Below are 26,648 nucleotides of genomic sequence, written 5' to 3' on the forward strand. Positions count from 1 at the left end.
CATTTTTGAAGGTGAAGCAAGCCTGTTATTTTTCACATCACTTATCTAGATTCTTGAAAAAGCACTCTCTAATAGAGATTGGTAAATTATACTTCACCTCCTTTTGTTTTTTTTAATAGATCTTTATTGGAGTATAATTGCTTCACAATGCTGTGTTAGTTTCTGCTGTACACCAAAGTGAATCAGCCATATGCGTACATATGTCCTCATATCCCCTCCCTCTTGAGCCTCCCTCCCATCCTCCCTATCCCACCCCTCTAGGTCATTGCAAAGCACCGAGCTGATCTCCCTGTGCTATGATGCTGCTTCCCACTAGCTAACTATTTTACATTTGATAGTGTATATATGTCAATGCTACTCTCACTTCGCCCCAGCTTCCCCGTCCCACCCCGTGTCCTCAAGTCCATTCTCTATGTCTACATCTTTATCCCTGCCCTGCTTTTAAATAAAGTTTTATGAAAACAGACACACCCAATCATTTACAGATTTTCTATGGCTGCTTTATGATACAATGGCAGAGTTGAGTAGCTGCAACAGAGATCCTATGGCCCCCAAAATTTACTAAACATATACTCTCTGGTCCTTTACAGAAAGTTTGCTGACCTCCCACTCCTTAAAGATTTAAGGTACTGTCCATATTTCACATTTTAGATTATATGTACTGTACCATTTTTTAATTGAATTTTTTTTGTTTCCCAACAAGATCATGTAAGGGATCTTTTTCATACTTGCCTTCTTCACAGGGCTAGCATGTAGCGTCTTCAACAGTTGTAGTAGCAGCTGTCATGTACTGAATGACTAGTACTGCCACACTTTACACTGGGCATATTATAGGCATTTTCTCTAACAAAGTCCTGCTGTGTCTGTTGGTATCACAATTTTAGTGATGTGGAAGTTGAGGCTCAGAGTGGTTGAGTAATTTGCAGAGTTGTAAGGACTGTATGTGTCACTGTAGGGATCCAACCCTAAATTCAGTCGGTGTCCCTTCCATTACCAGACCCCACCTGGAGCAGTTATGAAGCTTTCATTTTCCATCATCAGTGCCCCATCATTGTGCTTCCCTCCCTCATCCCTTTGTTCATGTCACTCTGTACAGTATCTCCACCAGCCCATGCTGCCTTTTGAAATGCTGTTACTTCTTCAAGGTTCAGAGGAACTACCACTCTCCTCTTATCAGTACTTTCTTCCCCTCATTCCCTGTCCTTGGCTGTCAGAACTCAAAGGAGTCTGTGCAGCTTAGCAAGCATTTGCTGATGTTTGCATAAGTAGGCCCTGTGTTGGGCACTCTGTGTGTGGGGGGCAGGGAATGTGTGTTTGGGAGACTGTGTGTGGTGTGTGAGTATAGCTGGATGTGTGTATGGTGTGTAATTGGATAGCCATGAATGTGGCTGTGTGTGTGGGAGGGGTGTGTGTGGTATGTATGCGTGTGACTGTGTATGTGTGACTGCGTGATACGTATGTGTGTTGTGAGAGTGGCTGAGTGTGTTGGTATGTGAGTATGGCTGTGTGTGGTGTGAGTCTATGTGTGAGACTGTCTGTGTATGCACTGCTGTGTGTGGTGTTTGAGTGGAAGTGGGTACTGACCAATCAGAACAGACACAGCCTAGGCCCTCAGTGGGTCTTGGAGGACCCCGATGTTAAGCCTTTATTTGCTAGACTGTGGTGAGGTCTGGGGAAGGGAAGGAGTGTACACGTAAGAGGATTCAGAGCTGGGCCTTGTAACCGAGTAGGAGAGCCTCAAGAATTAGAGATTCTGTTCTCTTCATTTTGAAAACAGGCAAATAGGTGGATGCTTTTAAGGAAGGCTTTTCAGAAACGATTAAACATAATGGGAATTTCAGTTAACTTAACAGTTAGGCAGAAAAATCGAACGCATCCCCAAATGGAAGCTCCTTTACTTGTAGGTGAATTCGAGTCTAGACTGTGGTATTAAGAAAAGTGACATTGTGCACATCATACAAATATCTTTTGGGGCTGGACAAAGCTGAGGCCTTCTTTTTGCTCTGGTGGGTAGCTTTAAATATCTGTGGAAGTTTGTCACTTGACAGTAAGTAAAGGCATTCTATCCGAGTATTCCAGTTAATTGAGGTTATTTCTGACGGATGGTTCCAAAGGGATGGTGTATACCCACCCCTTCAACCAGGACGAAAGATTCCCTGGGGTCTGGCCTGACCCAAGGAATAAAGGTGTTGGCCATTTGTGTTCATTCTCAGGGTTCAGAGATGGGCAGTGAGAAGGAGCAGAGCCCAGAACGGCACCTGCCTGAGGAAGGGGAACGGGGTAATAAGCCATGGAGAGTGGATGACTCAGAGGGTTCTTGGATCCCAGATGGGGAGAAAGAGCATGGGCAAGCAAGCCTGCCAGAGGGGCCACAAGGGCTCTATCCAGAGAAGCCACCGCAGGACGTCACTGTCCCCGCTGGAGAGCCAGAGGACCTCTCTGCTCATCCGAGGCACGAGGCTGATGAGAAGCCCTTTATATGTGCCCAGTGTGGCAAAACCTTCAATAATACCTCCAACCTGAGAACACACCAGCGGATCCACACAGGCGAGAAACCCTACAAGTGTTCTGAGTGTGGCAAGAGCTTCTCGAGAAGCTCCAACCGCATCCGGCACGAGCGCATCCACCTGGAGGAGAAGCACTATAAGTGCCCCAACTGCGAGGAGAGCTTCCGGCGGCACTCGGACCTCACCACGCACCAGCAGGACCACCTGGGCAGGTGGCCCTTCCGCTGCGACATCTGCGGCAAGAGCTTCAGCCAGAGCTCGGCGCTGGCCGCGCACTACCGGACCCACCTGGAGCCGGCGCCCTACATCTGCTGTGAGTGCGGGAAGAGCTTCAGCAACAGCTCCAGCTTCGGCGTGCACCACCGCACCCACACAGGCGAGCGGCCCTATGAGTGTGCCGAGTGCGGGCGGACCTTCAGCGACATCTCCAACTTCGGGGCGCACCAGAGGACCCACAGGGGCGAGAAGCCCTACCGGTGCACGCTGTGCGGGAAGCACTTCTCCCGCAGCTCCAATCTCATCCGCCACCAGAGAACTCACCAGGGAGAGCAGGCTGGGAAAGATTCCAGCTGAAGAGGGCGAGGAAGAGAGAGAGCAGAGCCTGGGACCCCAACCTAGTGCAGAAAGATCTTTAGGATCTCCTGCTGCCCCCTTGACCTCAAGCCCTTCCTCCCACTTTGGAGAATGGTTTTCTGTTGCCTCTGAAGCCAGGATCTCCAGGAAGTCCTGAGAAGGGACTCTGAGTAAAAATCTTCACTTTTTTTCCAGGCCGATTTCTTGTGGTAGAAAGTCAGAGGACCCCGTCTTGGCTTCACCTCCTTGGGGTGAAAGAGAAATAAGGTAGGCTTAGGACATGCTCATATCATTTGGGCAACCGTCCCCTGGCCTTTGAGGAAGTACCTGTGAGGTGGGCATCACTGTCTGGAGGTCCTCTGTATAGTATGTGGACCGCTTAGGGCACACTGTGGTGGTCCACTAGTTCCCACCTGCTGTGCCTCAGCTGGGCTGGGAGGAGCAGGGGAGAAAGGGGCCCCCTTGGCCCAGAGAAGAGGTCTGAGGTCCTACTTTCGGAATGAAAGGGAAGCCCTCAAGGAGCCATGATCCAGGGACCCTCACACTCCCTCCTGTTTGTGACTTGTCACCCCCGCCCCAACGTGCATCTGTTTCCCCAGGGTTAGCAGTAAAAACCCTTTAATGAAAAGGACCCGTGTACTTATTTGGGGGCATCGAAGAAGTGGGGAGGTGGTTGCACCACAGCCACTCCGGAAGGGAGTTGAATTCCAAGAAAGAATGGGTGGCTGCTCTGAAAAGCAAAAGGAAGCAGCTGACTCTGAGGTCTGTGAGGAGGAAGGGGAAAGGGAAGGAAGTAATATTAACTGAGCATGCACTCTATGCCCTGGATTCTGCAGGTCACTTTCACATTCTTTATCTCATATAGTTGTCGAAGCAACCGCAAGGGAGTAAGATGAGGCAGGTGAGGAAAGGTGAAGTCACTCGCTGTGAAGTCGCACAGCAGGTATGTGGCGGAGCCAGAGTTCAGACCTGGGCCTCCCTTGATTCTGAGCTGATGCTCTTTCACTACATTCACCTTGCTGGCTTCTGAAGGAGGAGCCACTTAGGGGGCTGGCCTGGGACCAAGTGATTCCCTGTAAGTGGGAGTTAGTGTGGCCTCTTGATACAGCCCTGGACCCTTTGCCCTGTGGGATGTCAGTGCCAAGCATGAGAACCTTTTCAACTTTAGATTGATTATTGATTGACACTTATTCGGTGCCTAGGAAAATGACAGTGACGGAATAGGGGGTGAAGGGTGGGACAAGATGAACCTAAGGTCTGCCCTTAGTAGCAGTAGTGCAGTTCCTAACTGAACTGCTCGTTAGGGATCGTGCCTGGCTTTCTGCCCTTCTGAAGGCCTGGCTCCACGTGGCAGTTTTCAGTGTTTTCTGCATGGAGGTTTAGTGTTCATCCAGATTTCCTCCAACAAATACAAAAGACCCCTCTCTATCTCTCTTGCCAATCTGGAGCCCTGCTCTTCCAGAGTGAGGGGCCCTCCTCATTTGTAGCCAGTTGGCAGAATGTGACTGGCACTGCTGATGACCTGACCTATCACATGGGATCTTGCCGCCTACCCAGGAAGGGATATGCCAGTCGTCATCCTATTCTCACAACAACCCTGTGAAGTAAGAATTACCCACATTTGACAGATGCAGAAACAGGCTTACATGGCAAGTCAGTGGCAGGGTCAGGAACCTAACCTACTTCTACCCAAACCCAAAGCCTGTATTTTTTCTGACCATAAAAGACGACTTCCCAAACAATTCCCTGACATTTTGTAGGATCCTTTTCAGCTTACAAAGCACTTTTATTTCATACACATTTTCCTGCTCCTTGAAAATCTCCATACAAAATATTTTAAACATATAGTCACCCAACTTGCATGTATGAATTGCTCCCTAATAATAGAAGTTGCCAGGGGCTTCCCTGGAGGTCCAATGGTTAAGACTCCATGCTTCCACTGCAGGGGGCACAGGTTCGATCCCTGGTTGAAGAACTAAGATCCCGCATGCCATGTTGCCAAAATAAATAAAACTTTAAAAAGTTGCCATCTAACACCTACTGAATGCCAGTTACTATACACCATCATTTCTGATCTCCATGACTAGTCTGCAAAGTAGTAGTATCCCCATTGTCAAGATAAGGAAATTCTGAGGGGTTAAATGACCTGACCTAATGGCCGAGCTGGGATTCCAATCAGGTGCCTCTGATTCCAAGGCCAGCTCTTCATTTTGCTCATTACCAAGCTAGGTCTGCTGTTCTCCTCTCAGTCTGGGGAGCTTGGTAATCCTTCCAGACCCAGAGCCTTAGTGACAACTGCTGTGATTCTTTTGGAGTCTGCTGCCAGTGAGACCCAGGACCTGCTTTGATCTTGGGACATAACTTGCTGGCCGATCTCATTTGCCCTTTTTTGACCAAATTCATAGGCTAGGTTTTCTGTGTTGGTCCAGGCTATTGAGTCCTGACTAGTCCATTTATTCACCCTCTGACTTCCTTTTTTGCTAGCTTCCTTTGTTTTCTCCTTCATTCCCTTTTCCTCTTCCCTTTCTTCTCCCTTTCCTCTCCCCTTCTTTCCTTCCTTTCCTCTCCCCTTCTTTCCTCCCTCCCCACTTCCTTCCTCTCTCTCTTCCTCCTAGTTACTAGGAATACTGACAGTGAAGATGTGGCTCCCGTGTTCTCTGATGTGGGGTGGCTGTCAGGTTTCAACAGCAGGCAAACCTGGAAGGGTGGGGCCCTCGTCAACTCCCGGCACTTGATCCTGGTGTGGTGACCACCCACAGGCTCCCTGCCCTTAGCCTGAATTCAAATGAAGCCCTTTCCCTCCCATCAACCTTATGGCCTTCATGCAATTCAGTTCCACCCACCAACATTTATCACGTGGCTATTATGTGTCAGGAAGCAGGAGGTTCTCCCCGCCTCACCTAAGGGAGTTTTAACTGGATGCCCGGCAGGGTCCAGAACAGGGAAGGGAGGCTGGGGGTAGGCAGGGAGAAGGGAAAAGCTGTGCACACGTAGCCTATGTTCAGGCCCTCTTTCTTCCCTCTGCACTGGAGGAACTTGACCCCTGAACTCTCTCCCCCGTGATAGGAAAGGTACAAGGGACATCAGTACAGCCATAGGCAGAGCCCCTGGACCCCAACTTCTGTTGAAACAGGAAGTCATGCCTGGTCTCTTTCTGCTCTGAAAGTTCTGGGTTCCTTCTGCTATGAGATCCCAGATGAAAGGAGAGACCCACGTGCACCTTTACCCACAGGCCTTGCCGCCTACCATCCAATACTCGCTCCTTGGAATCAAGGCATTTCCCCAGAGTCTCTAGTCTACAGGGAGACATTAACCCATTACTGTTTGGGTAACATAACTTCTTTCCCATTCACTATCACAGTACAGTAGTGCAGGCAAATTACAGGATTGCTTTTGTCAGAGCCTGGAAGAGAGGCCTGGAGCCAGTCCTACACACGTCTGGGTATTGGAAAATAGTGATTATAACAGCATTTACTATTGAGCCTAATTTCTAAATCTTCACAGTTCTGCAAGGTAATTATTGTTTCCATTTTGCAGATGATGAAATTGAGGTTCAGTTAGATCAAGTGACTTGCTCATTTAAGGTCACATGGCTACTAGGTGGCTCACCTTGGATTGTAACCAACCCAGGCCTCATACTAATGCCTTCTTAATGACCGCATGGTCGTTAAGCCTTGCTCCCTGGAGCCCCGCTCCCTGTCAGTTCCCGCTACTCCTTAGAGCGGTCCCATCGCAGAAGGATGTAGTTCTGTCACGTCTCTCTCATGGTTGTTTGGCTGGGCCTAGGAGTTGATGCTCCTGGGAAAGGTGGGGTGTACAGAGCCAAGGCAAAGCTGCTGAGGGTGAGGTCTGCTGGGGAGAAGTCTGGACAAGGACAGAGGGGTCAGCTGCAGCCCCGTGGAGCTCCTTGTTCTCCCTCCCCATAGGGCATCCCCAGGGCAGTGCAGTCCTGCTCTTGTCCCCAGGGTGTTTTCGGACCCGAGGACAAGCGAGGCTTGCTCTCCTTTCTCCTTATCTGACTCTGAGAAGCTGCAGGACTTTCTCTTCCCCCTGCGCAGGCACACTGTCCAGGGGCCTCAACCTACTGGCCTGAGGCTCCCACCACCCTGGGTTTAATTTCCACCAATTGTGCGCTCAAGTCCTGGGTTGAGACGCCAGACCAGGGTACAGCCCACAGAGCTCCTTCACCTGCAGTAGCGGGCTAGTGACAGGTGGGAGGGGGGGAGCCTCTCGGCCCCAGGTAGCTGTCCCCCTTTCACCCCTTGTAGGGGGTGGAAAATAACTGTCCCTTTACCTTTCAGAGTTCTTGGCTGAGACCCCTGTAACAAGAGACAGATTAACAAGAGAAAAACAAGTTTATTCATGTGTATACCTCACATATACCTGGGAGACACCCAGGGAAAATGAGTTAACTTGCCCAGGTGGCCTAAACCATCTTTAGCCAAGTATGAAATAAAGAAAGGCGAGGGTGGGAGAGGAAGGCAGTTATGGGAAGTTACCAGGAAAAGCAGGGTAAACAAAGGTAAGGTTTGTTATGCAGATTAAGTCTCTGCCTTCTCCATTGATAACATTCTCTTAAGATTTAGTCATCTCCTCCAAGTGCCGCGAGGTAGACACCCTTAACAAATGGAGATTTCCTTTATAAGCATAAATTTCCCTCTCAAAAAAGTAATTTCTACTCTGTTTCCCCAAGTTTCTCCCTTTGAGTGCAGGAGATTGGCACTTAAACCCAGAGTTCCAAGGCAGGATGATAGGTGTCATTACAGTTGTGCCCGGGGTGGGGGTGGGGGGGCGGGGGTGCTGTAGGAGCCCCGGGGAGGGCCCTAACCTGGCCTGTACTAGTCATTGGGCCTCAAAAGTGAGTAAGACACAGTCCTTCCTGCAAGGAACTCAGAGGAAGAGAAACTCCCTTCTGAACAAGGTGTTGGGGGAACACAGGTGGGATGGCTAACTCTGCAGGGGAGAAGACTGAGAGGGATTGAATTTGGTCTTGGAGAATGAGTAAGTGTTTACTAGGTAAAGAAGAGGAAGGCTATTTCCGATGGAAGGGAAGCCTTAGTGTTTTAGGGAACGGTGAAACATCTGAGGTAGTGAAGATTGTCCTGTGTGGGGAGGAGATGAGGCTTGGTAGGTAGCTGGAGGCCGGGTCACGAAGGGTGTTGGATGCCAGGATAAAGAATTTCAGATTGTGGACAGTAGAGAATTTTAAAGCCGAGGGATGGCATGATCGCATTCACCCTCTAGGAAGAACACCAGGCTAGTGTGGAGTACAAACTAAAGGGGGCAAGTAAGTCGGGAACGTGTATATAGAAGCCAGGTGCCAGCTGGGGCCTCCCAACCCACAGAGAGCTCTCTGATTGCCTCAGAGCCTTGCCAAAGCCACAGCACGGGAGAGTCCAAACCTGCCACAATTTCTGCAGATTCCTGGCCCTTAGGCTCTCATGGTCTCTTGCCTGAGGTTCCTGCGGTCTGCGCAGTCCTTCTGTGTGTTGACAAAAAAATTAATCAGTCGATCTAAGAAAGAAATGGAAAATTTTATTAGAGCCAAACTGGGTATTATGACGCGGAAACAGCCTCTCAGAAAGCTCTGGGAACTGTTCCACCCGTTAGAGGTCAAAGCTCAGTTATATAGGTTTCTGAGACAGAGGACTGTACATTAAGTGACGTATTATTGACAGTTTACACAATCCAGATCTACGTGTACAAAGCAAGTAGCAGGTCATGGGTCATCATGGGCCCTTACAAGATTAAGAAGGAACGTTATCTCCCAAGGAGTTACGACCCTTGATGAGATTAAGAAGGAATGTTATCTCCTAATGAGGTCTGGTTAGTGCAGGTGCACAACACACACTAAAGGGGAGGGAGGAGGAAAAAAGAAAAATGTTATTTAAATTTTTCTTGTCTTACCATAAAACATGAATTTTACTTCATCATCTGTTTTGTCCCCATTTGCCTTATCACAGAACTAAGCACCTTCATGGGTTCCCTGAGAAGTTCTGTCATACCAAGCATTTTGTGCATTTAGAATCCCTTGAAGAGATTGGGAATCTTGGGGAGAGGTCACATCATGGTGTGTGGCTAACTTGCTCTTCTTTTTTTTTTAAAAAAAAAGTTTATTTATTTATTTTGGCTGTGCTGGGCCTTAGTTGCGGCACGCGGGATCTTCGTTGTGGCATGCGAAGGCGTGAGAACTCATAGCTGCGACATGCGGACTCACAGTTGCAGCATGCAGGATCTAGTTCCCCAGCCAGGGATTGAACCCGGGTCCCATGCATTGGGAGTGCAGAGTCTTACCCACTGGACCACAAGGGAAGTCCCTGCTCTTCTTTCTTCCCATCGCTGTCCTTACCCCTTCTCCCCCAGATTGCCACGGAAATTCCAGGTTGTTTTACTCTATTATAAAAAGCTGTTTAGTTTTCCTCAGCCTCTGATACTAATTTGTACACAAAAACACATCAAGGGGCTCAGCAGAACAAGGTCTCACCACTTAACGGTGGTACACCCACCCCAAAAAAAGCAGCTGTAAAAAACCCAAACAAATAAATACCCTTGAAGATTTGCAAAGCATGTAAACATATTAAAGTTCAAGACAGTAGTGTGAGCACAAGTGGTTGTTTCCCCTTCCTTTTGAGACCTTCATTAAAATGACAGAATAGGAATGTAAACACATAACAGCAAAGAGAATGGCAGGGAAGAGGGGTGGCAAGTGTAGAGATTTCAACAAATTTCTAGAAGTAAATGACAGCACACTGGTTGCTCAGCAGAGTGGAGGAAGCCATAGCCCAGAAGGTAGGCAATGGGAGTGAAAGCCAGTCTTCCTGGCAAGATCCCAGAGAGGCTCTGAACTCATAACCAGCAAGTGCTGAGACAGACATGAAAAGTGGACCTAAAAACAAGGGCGTTTGTAGAAGGTCTGTCTATGCAGAAGCTTGTACCAGTCACCCCCTAACCCCTTTACCTTCAAAATGGAGAGTGATTGGCACTTACTTCCAGACAAGCAACACACACACACACACACACACACACACACACACACACACACACACAGCAAAACCAAGAAGGCTTATTCTATAGAAATCCAGTAAGTCCCCAGGAGAAATCTAGGGTGTTTAATGTGTTGACATCCCAGAATAAAACTTCTGTTATTGTGACATTTATAAACCCTCCCCGCACCCTTTCCCCCACCAATCACCCACACATTCACCCTACCTGCCTGCCAGAAAACCCTACTGCCAAAAGTCCTTCATGTTCTGTCTCAGGGAAACAGATACAGGGAAACAGAGGAAATATACAGCAACAGAAGACACCAGCTCAGTTACTAAGATTGTTGGTCTGTTATTCCATAAACATGCAACCAGGAGGACCAGAATTATAAAGACAACTAAAAGCGTAAGAGAGAGACAAGATAAACAGAATAAGTGACTCTAGACAACAGAAAGTTGTAATGGCACAGTAGAATCTTTTTTTAAAAATTGAGGTATAGTTGATTATAATATTATATGAGTTTCCAGTGTACAACATAGTGATTCAGAATTTTTATAGATTATACTTCATTTAAAGTTATTATAAAACATTAGTTATATTCTCTGTGCTCTACAATATATCCTTGTAGCTTATTTACTTTATACGTAGTAGTTAGTAACTTAATCCCCTATCCCTATCTTGCCCCTCTCCCCACTGGTAACCGCTAGTTTGTTTTCAGTATCTGTGAGTCTGCTTCTGTTTTGTTATATTCATTCATTCATTTGTGTTATTTTTTTAGATTTCACATATAAGGGATAACATACAGTATTTGATTTATTTCAGTAAGTATAATACCCTCTGAGTCCATCCATGTTGCTGCAAATGGCAAAATTTCATTCTTTATGGCTAATATTCCATTGTATATATATATATATATACCACATCTTCTTTATCTATTCATCTGTTGATGGGCACTTAACTTGTTTCCACACCTTGGCCACTGTAAATGGTGCTGCTACAAACATTGAGGTACATGTATCTTTTTGAATTAGTGGGGTTTTTTTTTGTTTTTTGTTTTGTTTTTTCAGCTATATATCCAGGCGTGGAATCGCTGGGTCATATGGTAGTTCTATTTTTAGTTTTTTTGAGAAACCTCCATATTGTTTTCCACAGTGGCTGCACGAATTTACATTCCCACCAACAGTGTACAGGGTTCCCTGTTCTCCACATCCTCGCCAACATTTGTTATCTGTGGTCTTTCTGATGATAGCCTTTCTGACAGGTGTGAGGTGATATTGTGTTTTAATTTCTTTGATGAGTAATGATGTTGAACATCTTTTCATGTGCCTGTTGGCCATCTGTATATCTTCTTTGGAAAAATGTCTGTTTAGGTCTTCTGGCCATTTTGAAATTGCATTGTTTGTTTTTTTGATATTGAGTTGTATGAGCTGTTTATATATTTTGTATATTAACCCCTTATTGGTCATATCATTTGCAAGTGTCTTCTCCCATTCAGTAGGTTGTCTTTTCATTTTGTTGAGGTTCCCTTTGCTGTGCAAAAGCTTTTAAGTTTAATTAGGTCCCATTTGTTTATTTTTGCTTTTGTTTCCTTTGCCTTAGGAGATCCAAAAAAATATTGCTATGATTTATATCAAAGAGTGTTCTACTTATGTTTTCTTCTAGTAGTTTTATGGTTTCTACCCTTACATTTAGGTCTTTAATCCATTTTGAGTTTATTTTTGCATATGGTGTGAGAGAATGTCCTAATTTCATTCTTTTACATGTAGCTGTCCAGTTTTCCAGCACCACCTATTGAAGAGACTGTCTTTTCCCCATTGTATATTCTCACCTCCTTCGTTGTAGATTAATTGACCATAAAGGTGTGGGTTTATTTCTGGGCTCTCTGGCACAGTAGAATCTTTAAAAACTCTAATGATATCCTCAGGAAGATCTTGGAAGAGACTACCTCCATAGAACAAGAAAGGTTGCTAGTGGAAAGAGACCAACTGGAAAATTAGAAATAACTTTTGGATATTAAGCATATGATAGCTAAAATAAGATATTCAAGAAACCACTTGGGAGATAACAAGAAAAGCCCCTAAAATATAAGGCAAAAATACAGAGATAGGGAAAGAAGAAATAAAGGACACAGAAGATCAACTTCTTATGATGAAGACTGCTGGTTGTCCTCCAAAATCTGTTCACCTTTTTTATTGGGGGCACTTAACTAACTAACATTTCTTAGTCTCCTTTGTAGTTAGGTATAATCCTATAATTTAAGTTCTTGCCACTGGAAAATGAGCAGAAATGGCATATGACATTCCTGGGCCTAGACCCTCAGGAAAGCAGGCATGCCTTCACATCATTTTCTTTCCCCTTTTTACCAGCTGTAACCTGCAGGAGCCCAGCTTTGATGATTGCACACTATACAACCATCTAGGTTGCAGACTATACAACCTAGTGTAGACTTGCCAGATAAAACACAAGGCACCCAGTTAAATCTGAATTTCAGATAAACAATGAATCATTTTTAGTATAAGTATGTCCCAGATATTGCATCTTAGTGGATGGCAGAACAACAGGATAAAAAGAACTGGGTTTTTGAATTTAGCATGTAGCAATGCTACCCCATTCACTTGGATACACATTTCAAAACTGTTAATGACAGAGAAACACACTTTTTTTTGTACTCCAAGCCACTGTGTTGTTTGGTCTCTTTATTACAGCACCCTAATCTTTCATCCTAATACTTAGAGTGAATTTCTGCCATAACAAGACTGTGGCTCATCTTACTATGTATGATGTCTTACTCTTGCCATTGGTCATTTTTCCTCCACATTTTAACATCTCCAAAATTAGATGCTGTTTTAGATAAAATAAAATACCATATTACAAGAAAGAGATAAGGCAGTGATTTCAGCAAGATAGTGGAATAGGAAGTCCCAAATGTCAGTCCTCAACAGAGACGCCAGCTTAACAACAATGTATGGACCAAAATATCTTTTTGAGAACTCCAGAAACCCACAAGCAGGCACATCTCAACTTGGGTTGTTTTTCAAGGGGTTGTGGTGAGGGTGGGAAGAAGAGTGGAATATGCATTCAACATTCTGGCTTTTCAGAGGGTTTCCCGAGGGACTGGTTTCTGTATCTCTTGACTTGCAGTACTGATGGGGAGCCAAAATACTTCGGATGCCACTAAGCACAACATAGTTTGGGATGCTGCTGAGTGAGGTGGCTTGACGCTGTAGCACCAGAGAACTTTCAGTACCACAGACAGACACCAGAGGGAGCAAGAGATTATGAAAAAGAAACCTGAAAAAGAAACCAGCAGACCTCTCTAATTGGAAAATTAGCTGCACAAGCTCAGAGAAGTCGCATCCACCAAAAAAGTTTTCAGAGATTCTCCAGAATCTCTAGTCAGGTTAATTATTAAAGATCTTCCCCTCACAGAAGCCCGTCCAAATGAGGATATCAACAAAGAGACAGAAACTATAAAAAAGAACCAAACAAATTCTGGAGCTGCAGAATACAGTAAGTGAATTGAAAACCTATTAGAGGGGTTCAACAGCACACTTGATCAAACAGAAGAAAGAATCAGCAAACTCAAAGAAGGTCATTTGAAATTATTTAGAGTCATAGGAACAAAAATAAAAAAGAATGAAGAAAAGTGAAGAAAGCCTAAGGGACTTATGGGACACCATAGAGTAGACCAATATATGCATTATGGGAGTTCCAGAAAGAGAAAAGAGAGAGAACAGGACAGAAAGCATATTTGAAGAAGTAATGGTCAAAAATCTCCCAAAACCAAGGAATTAGACATCCAAATTCGAATATGTTCAAAGGACTGCAAGTATGATGACTCCAAAGGGGCTCACAACAAGACACATTATAATCAAACTGTCAAAAGTCAAAGATAAAGAGAGAATCTTGAAAGCAGCAATAGAAAAGCAACTTGTTACATACAAAGGTAGCTCCCATAAGATTACTGATGTATTTCTAGGAGAAACTGTACAAACCAGAAGTGAGTGGAATAATACATTCAAGGTGCTGAAAGAAAAAAAGAAACCTTGCAACCAGTAATACTGTATCTGGAAAAACTGTCTTTCAGAATGAAAGACAAAGACTTTCTTAGATAAACAAAAGCTGTGGAAATTCATCACCACTAGACCTGCCTTATAAGAAAAGCTAAAGGGGGCTTCCCTGGTGGTGCAGTGGTTGAGAGTCCGCCTGCCGATGCAGGGGACACGGGTTCGTGCCACGGTCCGGGAAGATCCCACATGCTGCAGAGCGGCTGGGCCCGTGAGCCATGGCCGCTGAGCCTGCGCCTCCGGAGCCTGTGCTCCACGATGGGAGAGGCCACAACAGTGAGAGGCCCGCATACCGCAAAAAAAAAAAAAAAAAAAAGAAAGAAAGAAAGAAAAGCTAAAGGGAGTCTGCAAGTTGAAACAAAAAAGCATATAAAAATATACAGCTTGTTGGTAAAGATAAAAATATAGACAAACAGAAAATACTATAATACTGTAGTGGTGTTACGAAAAGCACTTTTAATTCAGTATAGAATTTAAAAGACAAAAGCATAAAAATAACTATAACTATAAAACTATGTTAATGGATACAATTTATATACAGATGTAATTTGACATCAGTATAAAGTAGGGGTGGGGAGATGCAAAGGAGGTTTTTTTTTTGAATTTTTATTTTATTTTTTTATACAGCAAGTTCTTCTTAGTTATCTATTCTATACATATTACTGTATATATGTCAATACCAATCTCCCAATTCATCCCACCACCACCGCCCCCTTGCTTTCCCCCCTTGGTGTCCATATGTTTGTTCTCTACATCTGTGTTGCTAATTCTGCCTTGCAATGGTTCATCTATACCATTTTTCTAGATTCCACATAATATGCGTTAATATTCCATATTTGTTTTTCTCTTTCTGACTTACTATACTCTGTATGACAGTCTCTAGGTCCATCCACGTCTCTACAAATGACCCAATTTCGTTCCTTTTCATGGCTGAGTAATATTCCATTGTATATATGTACCGCATCTTCTTTATCCATTTGTCTGTCAATGGGCATTTAGGTTGCTTCCATGACCTGGCTATTGTAAATAGTGCTGCAGTGAACATTGGGGTGCATGTGTCTTTTTGAATTATGGTTTTCTCTGGATGTATATGCCCAGTAGTGGGATTGCTGGGTCATATAGTAATTCTATTTTTAGTTTTTTAAGGAACCTCCATATTGTTCTCCATAGTGGCTGTATCAATTTGCATTCCCACCAACAGTGCAAGAGGGTTCTCTTTTCTCCACACCCTCTCCAGCATTTGATGTTTGTAGATTTTCTGATGATGCCCATTCTAACTGGTGTGAAGTGATATCACATTGTAGTTCTGATTTGCATTTCTCTAAAAATTAGTGATGTTGAGCAGCTTTTCATCTGTATGTCTTCTTTGGAGAAATGTCTGTTTAGGTCTTCTGCCCATTTTTTTATTGGGTTGTTTGTTTTTTTTAATATTGAGCTGCATGAGCTGTTTATAAATTTTATAGATTAATCCTTTGTCCATTGATTCGTTTGCAAATATTTCCTCCCATTCTGAGGGTTGTCTTTTCATCTTGTTTATAGTTTCTGTTGCTGTGCAAAAGCTTTTAAGTTTCATTAGGTCCCATTTGTTTATATTTGTTTTTATTTCCATTACTCTAGTAGGTGGGTCAAAAAAGACCTTGCTGTGATTTATGTCAAAGAGTGTTCTTCCTGTGTTTTCCTCTAAGAGTTTTATTGTGTCTGGTGTTACATTTAGGTCTTTAATCCATTTTGAGTTTATTTTTGTGTATGGTGTTAGGGAGTATTCTAATTTCATTCTTTTACATGTAGCTGTCCAGTTTTCCTAGCACCACTTATTGAAGAGACTGTCTTTTCTCCACTGTATATCCTTACCTCCTTTGTCATAGATTAGTTGATAGGTGCATGGGTTTATCTCTGGGCTTTCTGTCCTGTTCCATTGATCTATATTTTTGTTTTTGTGCCAGTACCATATTGTCTTGATTACTGTAGCTTTGTAGTATAGTCTGAAGTTAGGGAGTCTGATTCCTCCAGCTCCGTTTTTTTCCCCTCAAGATTGCTTTAGCTGTTCGGGGTCTTTTGTGTCTCCATACAAATTTAAGATTTTTGTTCTAGTTCTGTAAAAAATGCCATTGGTAATTTGATAGGGATTGCATTGAATCTGTAGATTGCTTTGGGTAGTAGAGTCATTTTCACAATATTGATTCTTCCAATCCAAGAACATGGTATATCTCTCCATCTGTTTGTGTCATCTTTGATTTCTTTCATCAGTGTCTTATAGTTTTCTGAGTACAGGTCTTTTACTTCCTTAGGAAGGTTTATTCCTAGGTATTTTATTGTTTTAGTTGAAGTGGTGAATGGGATTGTTTCCTTAATTTCTCTTTCTGATCTTTTGTTGTTAATGATTAGGAACACAATAGATTTCTGTGCATTAATTTTGTATCCAGCAACTTTACAATTAACTTTATCAATTAGCTCTAGTTGTTTTCTGGTGGCATCCCTAGGATTATCTACGTATAGTATGTCATCTGCAAACAGTGACAGTTTTACTTCTTCTTTTCCAATTTGTATTCCTTTTATTTCTTTTTCTTCTCTGATTGCCATGGCTAGGACTTCCAAAACTATGTTGAATAATAGTGGTGAGAGTGGACATCCTTGTCTTCTTCCTGATCTTAGAGGAAATGCTTTCAGTTTTTCACCATTGAGAATGATGTTTGCTGTGGGTTTGTCGTATATGGCCCTTATTATGTTGAGGTAGGTTCCCTCTATGCCCACTTTCTGGAGAGTTTTTATCGTAAATGGGGGTTGAATTTTCTCAAAAGCTTTTTGTGCATCTATTGAGATGATCATATGGTTTTTATTCTTCAATTTGTTAATATGGTGTATCACATTGATTGATTTGCATATATTGAAGAATCCTTGCATCCCTGGGATAAATCCCAGTTGATCATGGTGTATGATCCTTTTAATATGTTGTTGGATTCTGTTTGCTACTATTCTGTTGAGGATTTTTGCATGTGTATTCATCAGTGATACTGGTCTGTAATTTTCTTTTTTTGTAGTATCTTTGTCTGGTTTTGGTATCAGGGTGATGGTGGCCTCGTAGAATGAGTTTGGGAGTGTTCCGTCCTCTGCAATTTTTTGAAGAGTTTGAAAAGGATGGGTGTTAGCTCTTCTCTAAATGTTGATAGAATTCACCTGTGAAGCCATCTGGTCCTGGACTTTTGTTTGTTGGAAGATTTTTAATCACAGTTTCGATTTCATTACCTGTGATTGGTCTGTTCATATTTTCTGTTTCTTCCTGGTTCAGACTTGGAAAGTTATATCTTTCTAAGAATTTGTCCATTTCTTCCAGGTTATCCGTTTTATTGGCATAGAGTTGCTTGTAGTAGTCTCTTATGATGCTTTGTATTACTACGGTCCATTGCAACTTCTTCTTTTTCATTTCTAATTTTATTGATTTGAGTCCTCTCCCTCTTTTTCTTGTTGAGTCTGCTAAAGGTTTATCAATTTTGTTTGTCTTCTCAAAGAACCAGCTTTTAGTTTTATTGATCTTTGCTATTGTTTTCTTTGTTTCTGTTTCATTTATTTCTGCTCTGATCTTTATGATTTCTTTCCTTCTACTAACTTTGGGTTTTGTTTGTTCATGTTTCTCTTGTTGGTGTAACAAGGTTAGATTGTTTAGGTGTAAGGTTAGATTGTTTATTTGAGATTTTTCTTATTTCTTGAGGTAGGATTGTATTGCAGTAAACTTCCCTCTTAGAACTGCTTTTGCTGCATCCCATTGGTTTTGGATCGTCATGTTTTTGTTCTGTCGTCATTAGTCTCTGGGTATTTTTGATTTCCTCTTTGATTTCTTCAGTGATCTCTTGGTTATTTAGTAACGTATCGTTTAGCCTCCATGTGTTTGTGTTTTTTACGTTTTCTTTCCCTGTAATTGATTTCTAATCTCATAGCGTTGTGGTCGGAAAAGATTCTTGACATGATTTCAATTTTCTTAAATTTACCAAGGCTTGATTTGTGACCCAAGATGTGATCTATCCTGGAGAATATTCCATGTGCACTTGAGAAGAAAGTGTAATCTGCTGTTTTTGGATGGAATATCCTATAGTATCAATTAAATCTCTCTGGTCTGTCGTGTCATTTAAAGCTTGTGTTTCCTTATTAATTTTCTGGCTGGATGATCTTTCCATTGGTGTAAATGAGGTGTTAAAGCCCCCCACTATTATTGTGTTACTGTCAATTTTCTCTTTTATAGCTGTTAGCATTTGCCTTATGTATTGAGGTGCTCCTATGCTGGGTGCATATATATTTATAACTGTTACATCTTCTTCTTGGATTGATCCCTTGATCACTATGTAGTGTCCTTCCTTGTCTCTTGTAACGTTCTTTATTTTAAAGTGTATTTTATCTGATATGAGCATTGCTACTCCAGCTTTCTTTTGATTTCCATTTGCATGGAATATCTTTTTCCATCCCCTCACTTTCAGTCTGTATGTGTCCCTAGGTCTGAAGTGGGTCTTTTGCAGACAGCATATAGATGGGTCTTGTCTTTGTATCCATTCAGGGAGCCTGTGTCTTCTGGTTGGAGCATTTAATCCATTCACATTTAAGGTAATTATCGATATGTATGTTCCTATTACTGTTTTCTTAATTATTTTGGGTTTGGTTTTGTAGGTCCTTTTCTTCTCTTGTGTTTCCCACTTAGAGAAGTTCCTTTAGCATTTGTTGTAGAGCTGGTTTGGTGGTGGTGAATTCTCTTAGCTTTTGCTTGTCTGTAAAGCTTTTGGTTTCTCCGTGGAATCTGAGTGAGATCCTTACCAGGTAGAGTAATCTTGGTTGTAGGTTCTTCCCTTTCATCACTTTAAATATATTGTGCCACTCCCTTCTGGCTTGTAGAGTTTCTCCTGAGAAATCAGCTGTTAACCTTATGGGAGTTCCCTTGTATGTTATTTGTCATTTTTCCCTTGTTTCTTTTAATAATTTTTCTTTGTCTTTAATTTTTGTCAATTTGATTACTATGTGTCTCGGCATGTTTCTCCTTGTGTTTATCCTGCCTGGGACTCTCTGTGCTTCCTGGACTTGGGTGGCTATTTCCTTTCCCATGTTAGTGAAGTTTTCAACTATAATCTCTTCAAATATTTTCTCGGGTCCTTTCTCTCTCTCTTCTCCTTCTGGGACCCCTATAATGCGAATGTTGGTGTGTTTAATGTTGTCCCAGAGGTCTCTTAGGCTGTCTTCATTTCTTTTCATTCTTTTTTCTTTATTCTGTTCCATGGCAGTGATTTCCACCATCTGTCTTCCAGGTCATTTATCCATTCTTCTGCATCAGTTATTCTCCTGTTGATCCCTTCTAGTGTATTTTTAATTTCAGTTATTGTATTGTTCATCTCTGTTTGTTCTTTAATTTTTCTAGGTCTTTGTTAAACATTTCTTGCATCTTCTCGATCTTTGCTTCCATTCTTTTTCTGAGGTCTTGGATCATCTTCAGTATCATTATTCTGAATCCTTTTTGTGGAAGGTTGCCTATCTCCACTTCATTTAGTTGTTTTTCTGTGGTTTTATCTTGTTCCTTCATCTGGTACAAAGTCCTCTGCCTTTTCATTTTGTCTGTATTTCTGTGAATGTGTTTTTCGTTCCACAGGCTGTAGGACTGTAGTTCTTCTTGCTTCTGCTATCTGCCCTCTGGTGGATGAAATTATCTAAGCGGCTTGTGCAAGCTTCCTGATGGGAGGGACTGGTGGTGGGTAGAGCTGGGTGTTGCTCTGGTGGGCAGAGCTCAGTAAAACTTTAATCCACTTGTCTGCTGATGGGTGGGGCTGAGTTCCCTCCCTGTTGGTTGTTTGGCCTGAGGCAACCCAGCACTGGAGGCTACAGGCTGTTTGGTGGGGCTAATGGCGGACTCTGGGAGGGCTCCTGCCAAGGAGTACTTCCCAGAACTTCTGCTGCCAGTATCCTTGTCCCCGCGGTGAGCCACAGCCACCCCCTGCCTCTGCAGGAGACCCTCCAACACTAGCAGGTAGGTCTGATTCAGTCTCCTACGGGGTCACTGCTCCTTCCCCCTGGGTCCTGATGTGCACACTACTTTGTGTGTGCCCTCTAAGAGTGGAGTCTCTGTTTCTCTCAGTCCTGTCGAAGTCCTACAGTCAAATTCTGCTAGCCTTCAAAGTCTGATTCTCTGGTAATTCCTCCTCTCGTTGCCAGACCCCTGGGTTGGGAAGCCTGATATGGGGCTCAGAACCTTCACTCCAGTGGGTGGACTTTGGTGGTATAATTATTCTCCAGTTTGTGAATCACCCACCCAGCAGTTATGGGATTTGATTTTATTGTGATTGCGCCCCTCCTACCATTCCATTGTGGCTTCTCCTTTGTCTTTGTATGTGGGGTATCTTTTTTGGTGAGTTCCAGTGTCTTCCTGTTGATGACTGTTCAGAAGTTAGTTGTGATTCCGGTGCTCTTGAAAGAGGGAGTGAGCACATGTCCTTCTACTCCACCATCTTGATCCAATCTCAAAAGAGTTTATATATACTATTAAAGTTAAATTGTTATCAGCTTAAAACAGATTATTATAAGATGTTTTGTGTAAGCCCCATGGTAACCACACACAAAAAAAACACCTATGGAAGATACACAAAAGAAAATGAGAAAGGAATCAAAGAATGTCAATGCAAAAAGTCAACAACACACAAGAAAGGCAGAAAGAGAGTAAAAGAGGACAAAATAGTCACAAGACAGGCAGAAAACAATGAACAAAATGGCAATAGTAAGTCCTTTCCTTTTAGTAATTACTTTAAGTGTAAATGGAGGGACTTCTCTGGTTGTGCAGTGGTTAAGAATCCACCTGCCAATGCAGGGGACACGGGTTCGAGCCCTGGTCTGGGAAGATCCCACATGCTGTGGAGCAACTCAGCCCATGTGCAACAACTACTGAGCCTGTGCACTAGAGCCCATGAGCCACAACTACTGAGCCTACGTGCTGCGACTACTGAAGCCCGCACGCCTAAAGCCCGTGCTTCACAACAAGAGAAGCCACCGCAATGAGAAGCCCATGCACTGCAACAAAGAGTAGACCCCCTGCTTGTCACAACTAGAGAAAGCCCATGCACAGCAATGAAGACCCAACGCAGCCAAGTAAATAAATAAATAAATGTAAATGGATCAAATCCCTAATCAAATGACATGGAATGGCTGGATGGATTAAAAAAAAAAAAAAAACCCTGTACTCATTGTTTGCTGTCTACAAGAGATTCATCTTATGTGTAAAGATACACATAGGCTGAAAGTGAAAAGAAGGGAAAATATTCCATGCAAATAGAAACCCAATGAGAGTAGAAGTGGCCATATTATATCAGACAGAATAGACTTTAGTTAAAAACTGTCACAAGAGACAAAGAAGGACATTATATAATGATAAAAGTGTCCATTCACCAGGAAGATATAACAATTATAAATATACACACAGTTAACATTAGAGCCCTGAAATATATGAACTAAACATTGGCAGATCTGAGGAGAGAAATAGAGAGTAACACAATAATAGTAGGATATTTCAATACCCCACTTTTGATAATGGATAGATCAATAAGAAAGTAGAAGACCTGATCAACACAATAAACCAAACAGACCTAACAGGTATAAACAGAATATTCTATCATGTTCTATCTATTCAACATCAGCAGAATACACATTCTTCTCAAGTACACATGGAACATTCTCCAGCATAGACCATGTTAGGCCACAAAACAATCATACCAAGTATCTTTTCAGATTACAATAAAATACAACTAGAAATCAGTAACAGAAGGAAAATTGGAAAATTCACAAATATGTGGAAATTAAACAAACCACTCTTGAGCAACAAATGGGTCAAGTAAGAAATCATAAGGGAAATTAGAAAATATCTTGAGACAAAATGAAAACACAACATACCAAAATTCATGGGATGAAGAAAAGCAGTACTAAGAGGGAAGTTTATAGCAGAACATGTGTATACTAAACAAGAAGAAAGAGCTCAAATCAGCAACCTAAATTTATACTCTAAGGAACTAAAAAAAAAAACCCCAAAACTAAACCCAAACTTATCAGAAGGAAGGAACTAATAAAGATTAGAGCAGAAATAAATGAAATAGAGATTAGAAAACAATAGAAAAAAATCAACAAAACTAAGAGTTTTTTAAAATATTTATTTATTTAGTTGTGCTGGGTCTTAGTTGTGGCAGATGAGCTCCTTAGTTGCAGCACGTGGGCTCCTTAGTTGTGGCTCACTGGCTTCTTAGTTGCAGCTCGCGTGCTACTTAGTTGCAGCTTGCTGGCTCCTTAGTTGCAGCACACAGGCCTCTTAGTTGTGGCATGCGAACTCTTAGTTGTGGCATGCATGTGGGATCTAGTTCCCTGACCAGGGATCGAACTCTGGTCCCCTGCATTGGGAGCATGGAGTCTCAACCACTGTGCCACTTAGGGGAAGTCCCTAAGAGTTGGTTTTTGAAAAGAGCAACAAAATTTACAAAACCTTAGCTACACTAAGTAAGAAAAAAAGAGAGGACACAGATAACGAAAATCAGAAACGAAAGAGGAGACACTGCAACTTCTGCCACAGAAATAAGAAGACTCATATGAGACTTTTGTAAACAATTATATGCCAACAAATTGCATAACCTAAAAGAAATGGATAAATTCTTGGAAACATACAATGTACCAAGAATGAATCATGAAGAAACAGAAAATCTGAACAGACCAATAACTACTAAGGAGATTAAATCTGTAATCAAAATGCTCCCAACAACAAAAGGTCCAAGACCAGATGGCTTCAAAGGAGAATTCTACCAAATATTTAAAGAAAAATTAACATCAATCTTTCTCAAATTCTTCAAAAACTTGAAGAGGGAGGAACACATCCAAACTCATTTTATGAGGCCAGCATTACCCTGATCCCAAAGCCAGACAGGCACTACAAGAAAACTATAGTCCAATATCCCTCATGAATTTGATGCAAAAATACTCAACAACATACTAGGAAACTGAATTCAACATCATATCAAAAGTATTATACATCATGACCAAGTGGGATTTATCCCCAGGATACATGATGGTTGAATATATGAAAATCAATAAATGTATATACCACTAATAGACAAAGGACAAGAATCACATGAACATCTCGATGCAGAAAAAGCATATGACAAAATTCTACATCCTATCATGTTAAAAACACTCAACAAACCAGGTATAGAAGGAATGTACCTTAACATATTAAAGGCCATATATGAAAAGCCCACAGGGAACATCACACTCAGTGATGAAAAACTAAAGCTTTTCCTCTAAGATTAGGAACAAGGCAAGGATGCCCACTCTGAACACTTTTATCCAACATATACTTGAAGTCCTAGCCAGAGAAACTGGATAGATAGATAGACAGATCAATAGATAGAAAGACAGATAGATATAGATAAAAGGCATCCATTAGAAAGGAAGAAGTAAATTTATCTCTGTTTACAAATGAACTGATCTTATATGTAGAAAACTCTGAAGACCACGAAAAAACTGTTAGAAGTAATAAATTCAGTACAGCTGCAGAATTAAAAAATCAGCATACAAAAACCAGTTGCATTTCTAGAATAATGAACTAACTGAAAAGAAAATTAAGAAAACAATCCCATTTACAACAGCATCAAAAAGAATGAAATACTTAGGAATAAGTTTGACCAAGGAGGCAAAAGACTTATACACTGAAAAAAACAAAACATCACAGAAAGAAACTAGATGCAAATATTGATAAATGAAAGACATCCCATGTTCATATTGGGAAAGACAATATTTTAAAGATGTCTATACTACCCAAAGTTATACACAGATTCAGTGCTTTCCCCATCAAAATCCTGACATTTTAAATAGAAATGAAAAAAAAATCCTAAAATTCACATGGAACCACAAAAGATCCCCAAAAGCCAAAGCAATCTTGAGAAAGAAAAACAAAGCTGGAGGCATCACACTTTCTGATTTCAAAATACATTATAAAGCTACAGTAATCAAATAGTAAGGTATTGGTATAAAGACAGACACATGGAACAATGGAACATAATAAAGAGCCTAGAAATAAACCCACACACATACAGTCACCTGATCTTTGACAAGAGAGCCAATAATACCCACAGCCAACATCATACTCAATGGTGAGAAGCCAAAAGCATTCCCTCTAAGATCAGAAACAAGACAAGGATGCCCACTCTCAACAATTTTATTTGACAGTTTTGGAAGTCTTAGCCACGGCAATCAGAGGTGAAAATAAAAGGAATCCAAATTGGAAAAGAAGTAAAATTATTGCTCTTTGCAGATGACATGATACTATACATAGAAAATCCTAAATGCAACTAGAGATTATCATACTAAGTGAAGTAAGTCAGAAAGAGAAGGACAAATACCATATGATACCACTTCCATGTGGAATCTAAAATATGGCACAAATGAACCTACGTACAAAACAGAAATAGACAGAGAACAGACTTGTGGTTACCAAGGGGGAGGGAGGGAGGGAGAGGGATGGACTGGGAGTTTAGGGTTGGTACATGCAAACTATTACATTTAGAATGGATAAACAACAAGGTCCTAATGTATAGCACAGGGAACTATATTCAATATCCTGTGATAAACCATAATGGAAAATAATATATAAAAAGCACGTCTCTATGTGTATAACTGAGTCACTTTGCTGTGCAGCAGAGATTGGCACAACATTGTAAATCAACTGTACTTCAATTTAAAAAAAAGGAAAGAAAAGAAAATCCTAAAGATGCCATCAGAAAAATACTAGAACTCATCAGTGAATTCGGTAAAGTTGTCAGATACAAAATTAACATACAGAAATCTGCATTTCTATACACTAACAATGAAATATCAGAAAGAGAAATTAAGGAAACAAATTAAGGAAACAAATCCATTTACCACTGTATCGAAAAGAATAAAATACCCAGGAATAAACCTACCTAAGTGGTCAAAAGACCTGTACTCCAAAAACTATAAGACACTGATGAAAGAAATTGAAGACAACACAAACAGATGGAAAGATATACTGTGTTCTTGGATTGGAAGAAACAATATTGTTAAAATGACCATACTACCCAAGGCAATCTATGGATTCAATGCAACCCTATCAAATTACCAATGGCATTTTTCACATAACTAGAACAAATAATTTAAAATTTGTATGGAAACATGAAAGACTCCAAATAGCCAAAACAATCTTGAGAAAGAAGAACAAAGCTGGAGGAATCACTCTCCCTGACTTCTCCCCTATTACAAAACAACAGTAATCAAAACAGTATGGTACTAGCACAAAAATAGACATATAGATCAATGGAACAGGATAGAAAGCCCAGAAATAAACCCACACACTTATGGTCAATTAACCTATGACAAAGGAAGCAAGAATATCCATTCGAGAAAAGACAGTCTCTTCAGTAAGCGGTGCTGGGAAAACTGGACAGCTACATTAAAAGAATGAAATTAGAACATGCTCTAACACCATATACAAAAATAAACTAAAAATGGATGAAAGACATAAATATAAGACGGGATACTATAAAACTCCTAGAGGAAAACATAAGTAGAACACTCTTTGACATAAACCACAGCAATATTTTTTTGAATCTGTCTCCTAGAGTAATGGAAATAAAAGCAAAAATAAACAAATGGGACCTTATTAAACTGAATAGGTTTTGCACAGCAAAGGAGACTATAAACAAAATGAAAAGACAACGCTCAGATGGGAGAAAGTATTTGCAATTGACAAGGGATCAATTTCCAAAATATACAGACAGATTATATAGCTCAATATCAAAAAACCAAACAATTCAATCAAAAAGTGGGCAGAAGGGACTTCCCTGGTGGTGCAGTGGTTAAGAATCCACATGCCACAGTTGTTAAGAATCTGCCTGCCAGTGCAGGGGACGTGGGTTTGAGCCCTGGTCTGGGAAGATCCCACATGCCATGGAGCAACTAAGCCTGTGTGCCACAGCTACTGAGCCTGCGCTCTAGAGCCCACAAGCCACAACTGCTGAACCTGTGTGCCACAACTACTGAAGCCTGTGTGCCTAGAGCCTGTGCTCCACAACAAGAGAAGCCACCACAATGAGAAGCCTGCGCACCGCAACGAAGAGTAGCCCCCGCTTACTGCAACTAGAGAAAGCCTGTGTGCAGCAACGAAGACCCAACACAGCCAAAACTAAATACATAAATAAAAATTTAAAAAATAAATGTGGGGCTTCCCTGGTGGTGCAGTGGTTGAGAGTCCACCTGCTGATGCAGGGGACACGGGTTCGTGCCCCGGTCCAGGAAGATCCCACATGCTGCGGAGCGGCTGGGCCCGTGAGCCGTGGCTGCTGAGCCTGCGCGTCCGGAGCCTGTGCTCTGCAATGAGAGAGGCCACAACAGTGAGAGGCCCGCGTACCGCAAAAATAAATAAATAAATAAATAAATGGGCAGAAGACCTAAACAGACGTTTCTCCAAAGAAGACATACAGATGGCCAATGGGCACATGAAAAGATG

General features: G+C 41.9%; 1 protein-coding gene across 20 annotated transcripts in view; it reads left to right on the top strand.

The window, feature by feature from the left end:
- The window catches only part of ZNF691 (zinc finger protein 691), an 82,865-nt gene that overhangs the window by 2,100 nt on the left and 54,117 nt on the right, over positions 1-26,648 (top strand). For 16 of the 20 annotated variants that reach the window (XR_010940779.1, XR_010940775.1, XR_010940774.1 and 13 more), the window contains exons 2-3: positions 2,214-3,347; positions 3,946-4,023. Coding sequence is in view for 1 of the 20 variants with exons in the window: in XM_067725777.1 (XP_067581878.1) it covers positions 2,223-3,080 (858 nt within the window). In the remaining 19 variants the exon portion in view is untranslated. Of the gene's footprint in view, positions 1-590; positions 627-2,213; positions 3,709-3,945; positions 4,024-26,648 lie in introns of those variants that run through there. The other 4 variants (XR_010940790.1, XR_010940780.1, XR_010940791.1 and 1 more) reach the window with 2 other exon arrangements.

Source organism: Pseudorca crassidens, chromosome 2 (assembly GCF_039906515.1).
Source record: "Pseudorca crassidens isolate mPseCra1 chromosome 2, mPseCra1.hap1, whole genome shotgun sequence".
NCBI lineage: Eukaryota > Metazoa > Chordata > Mammalia > Artiodactyla > Delphinidae > Pseudorca > Pseudorca crassidens.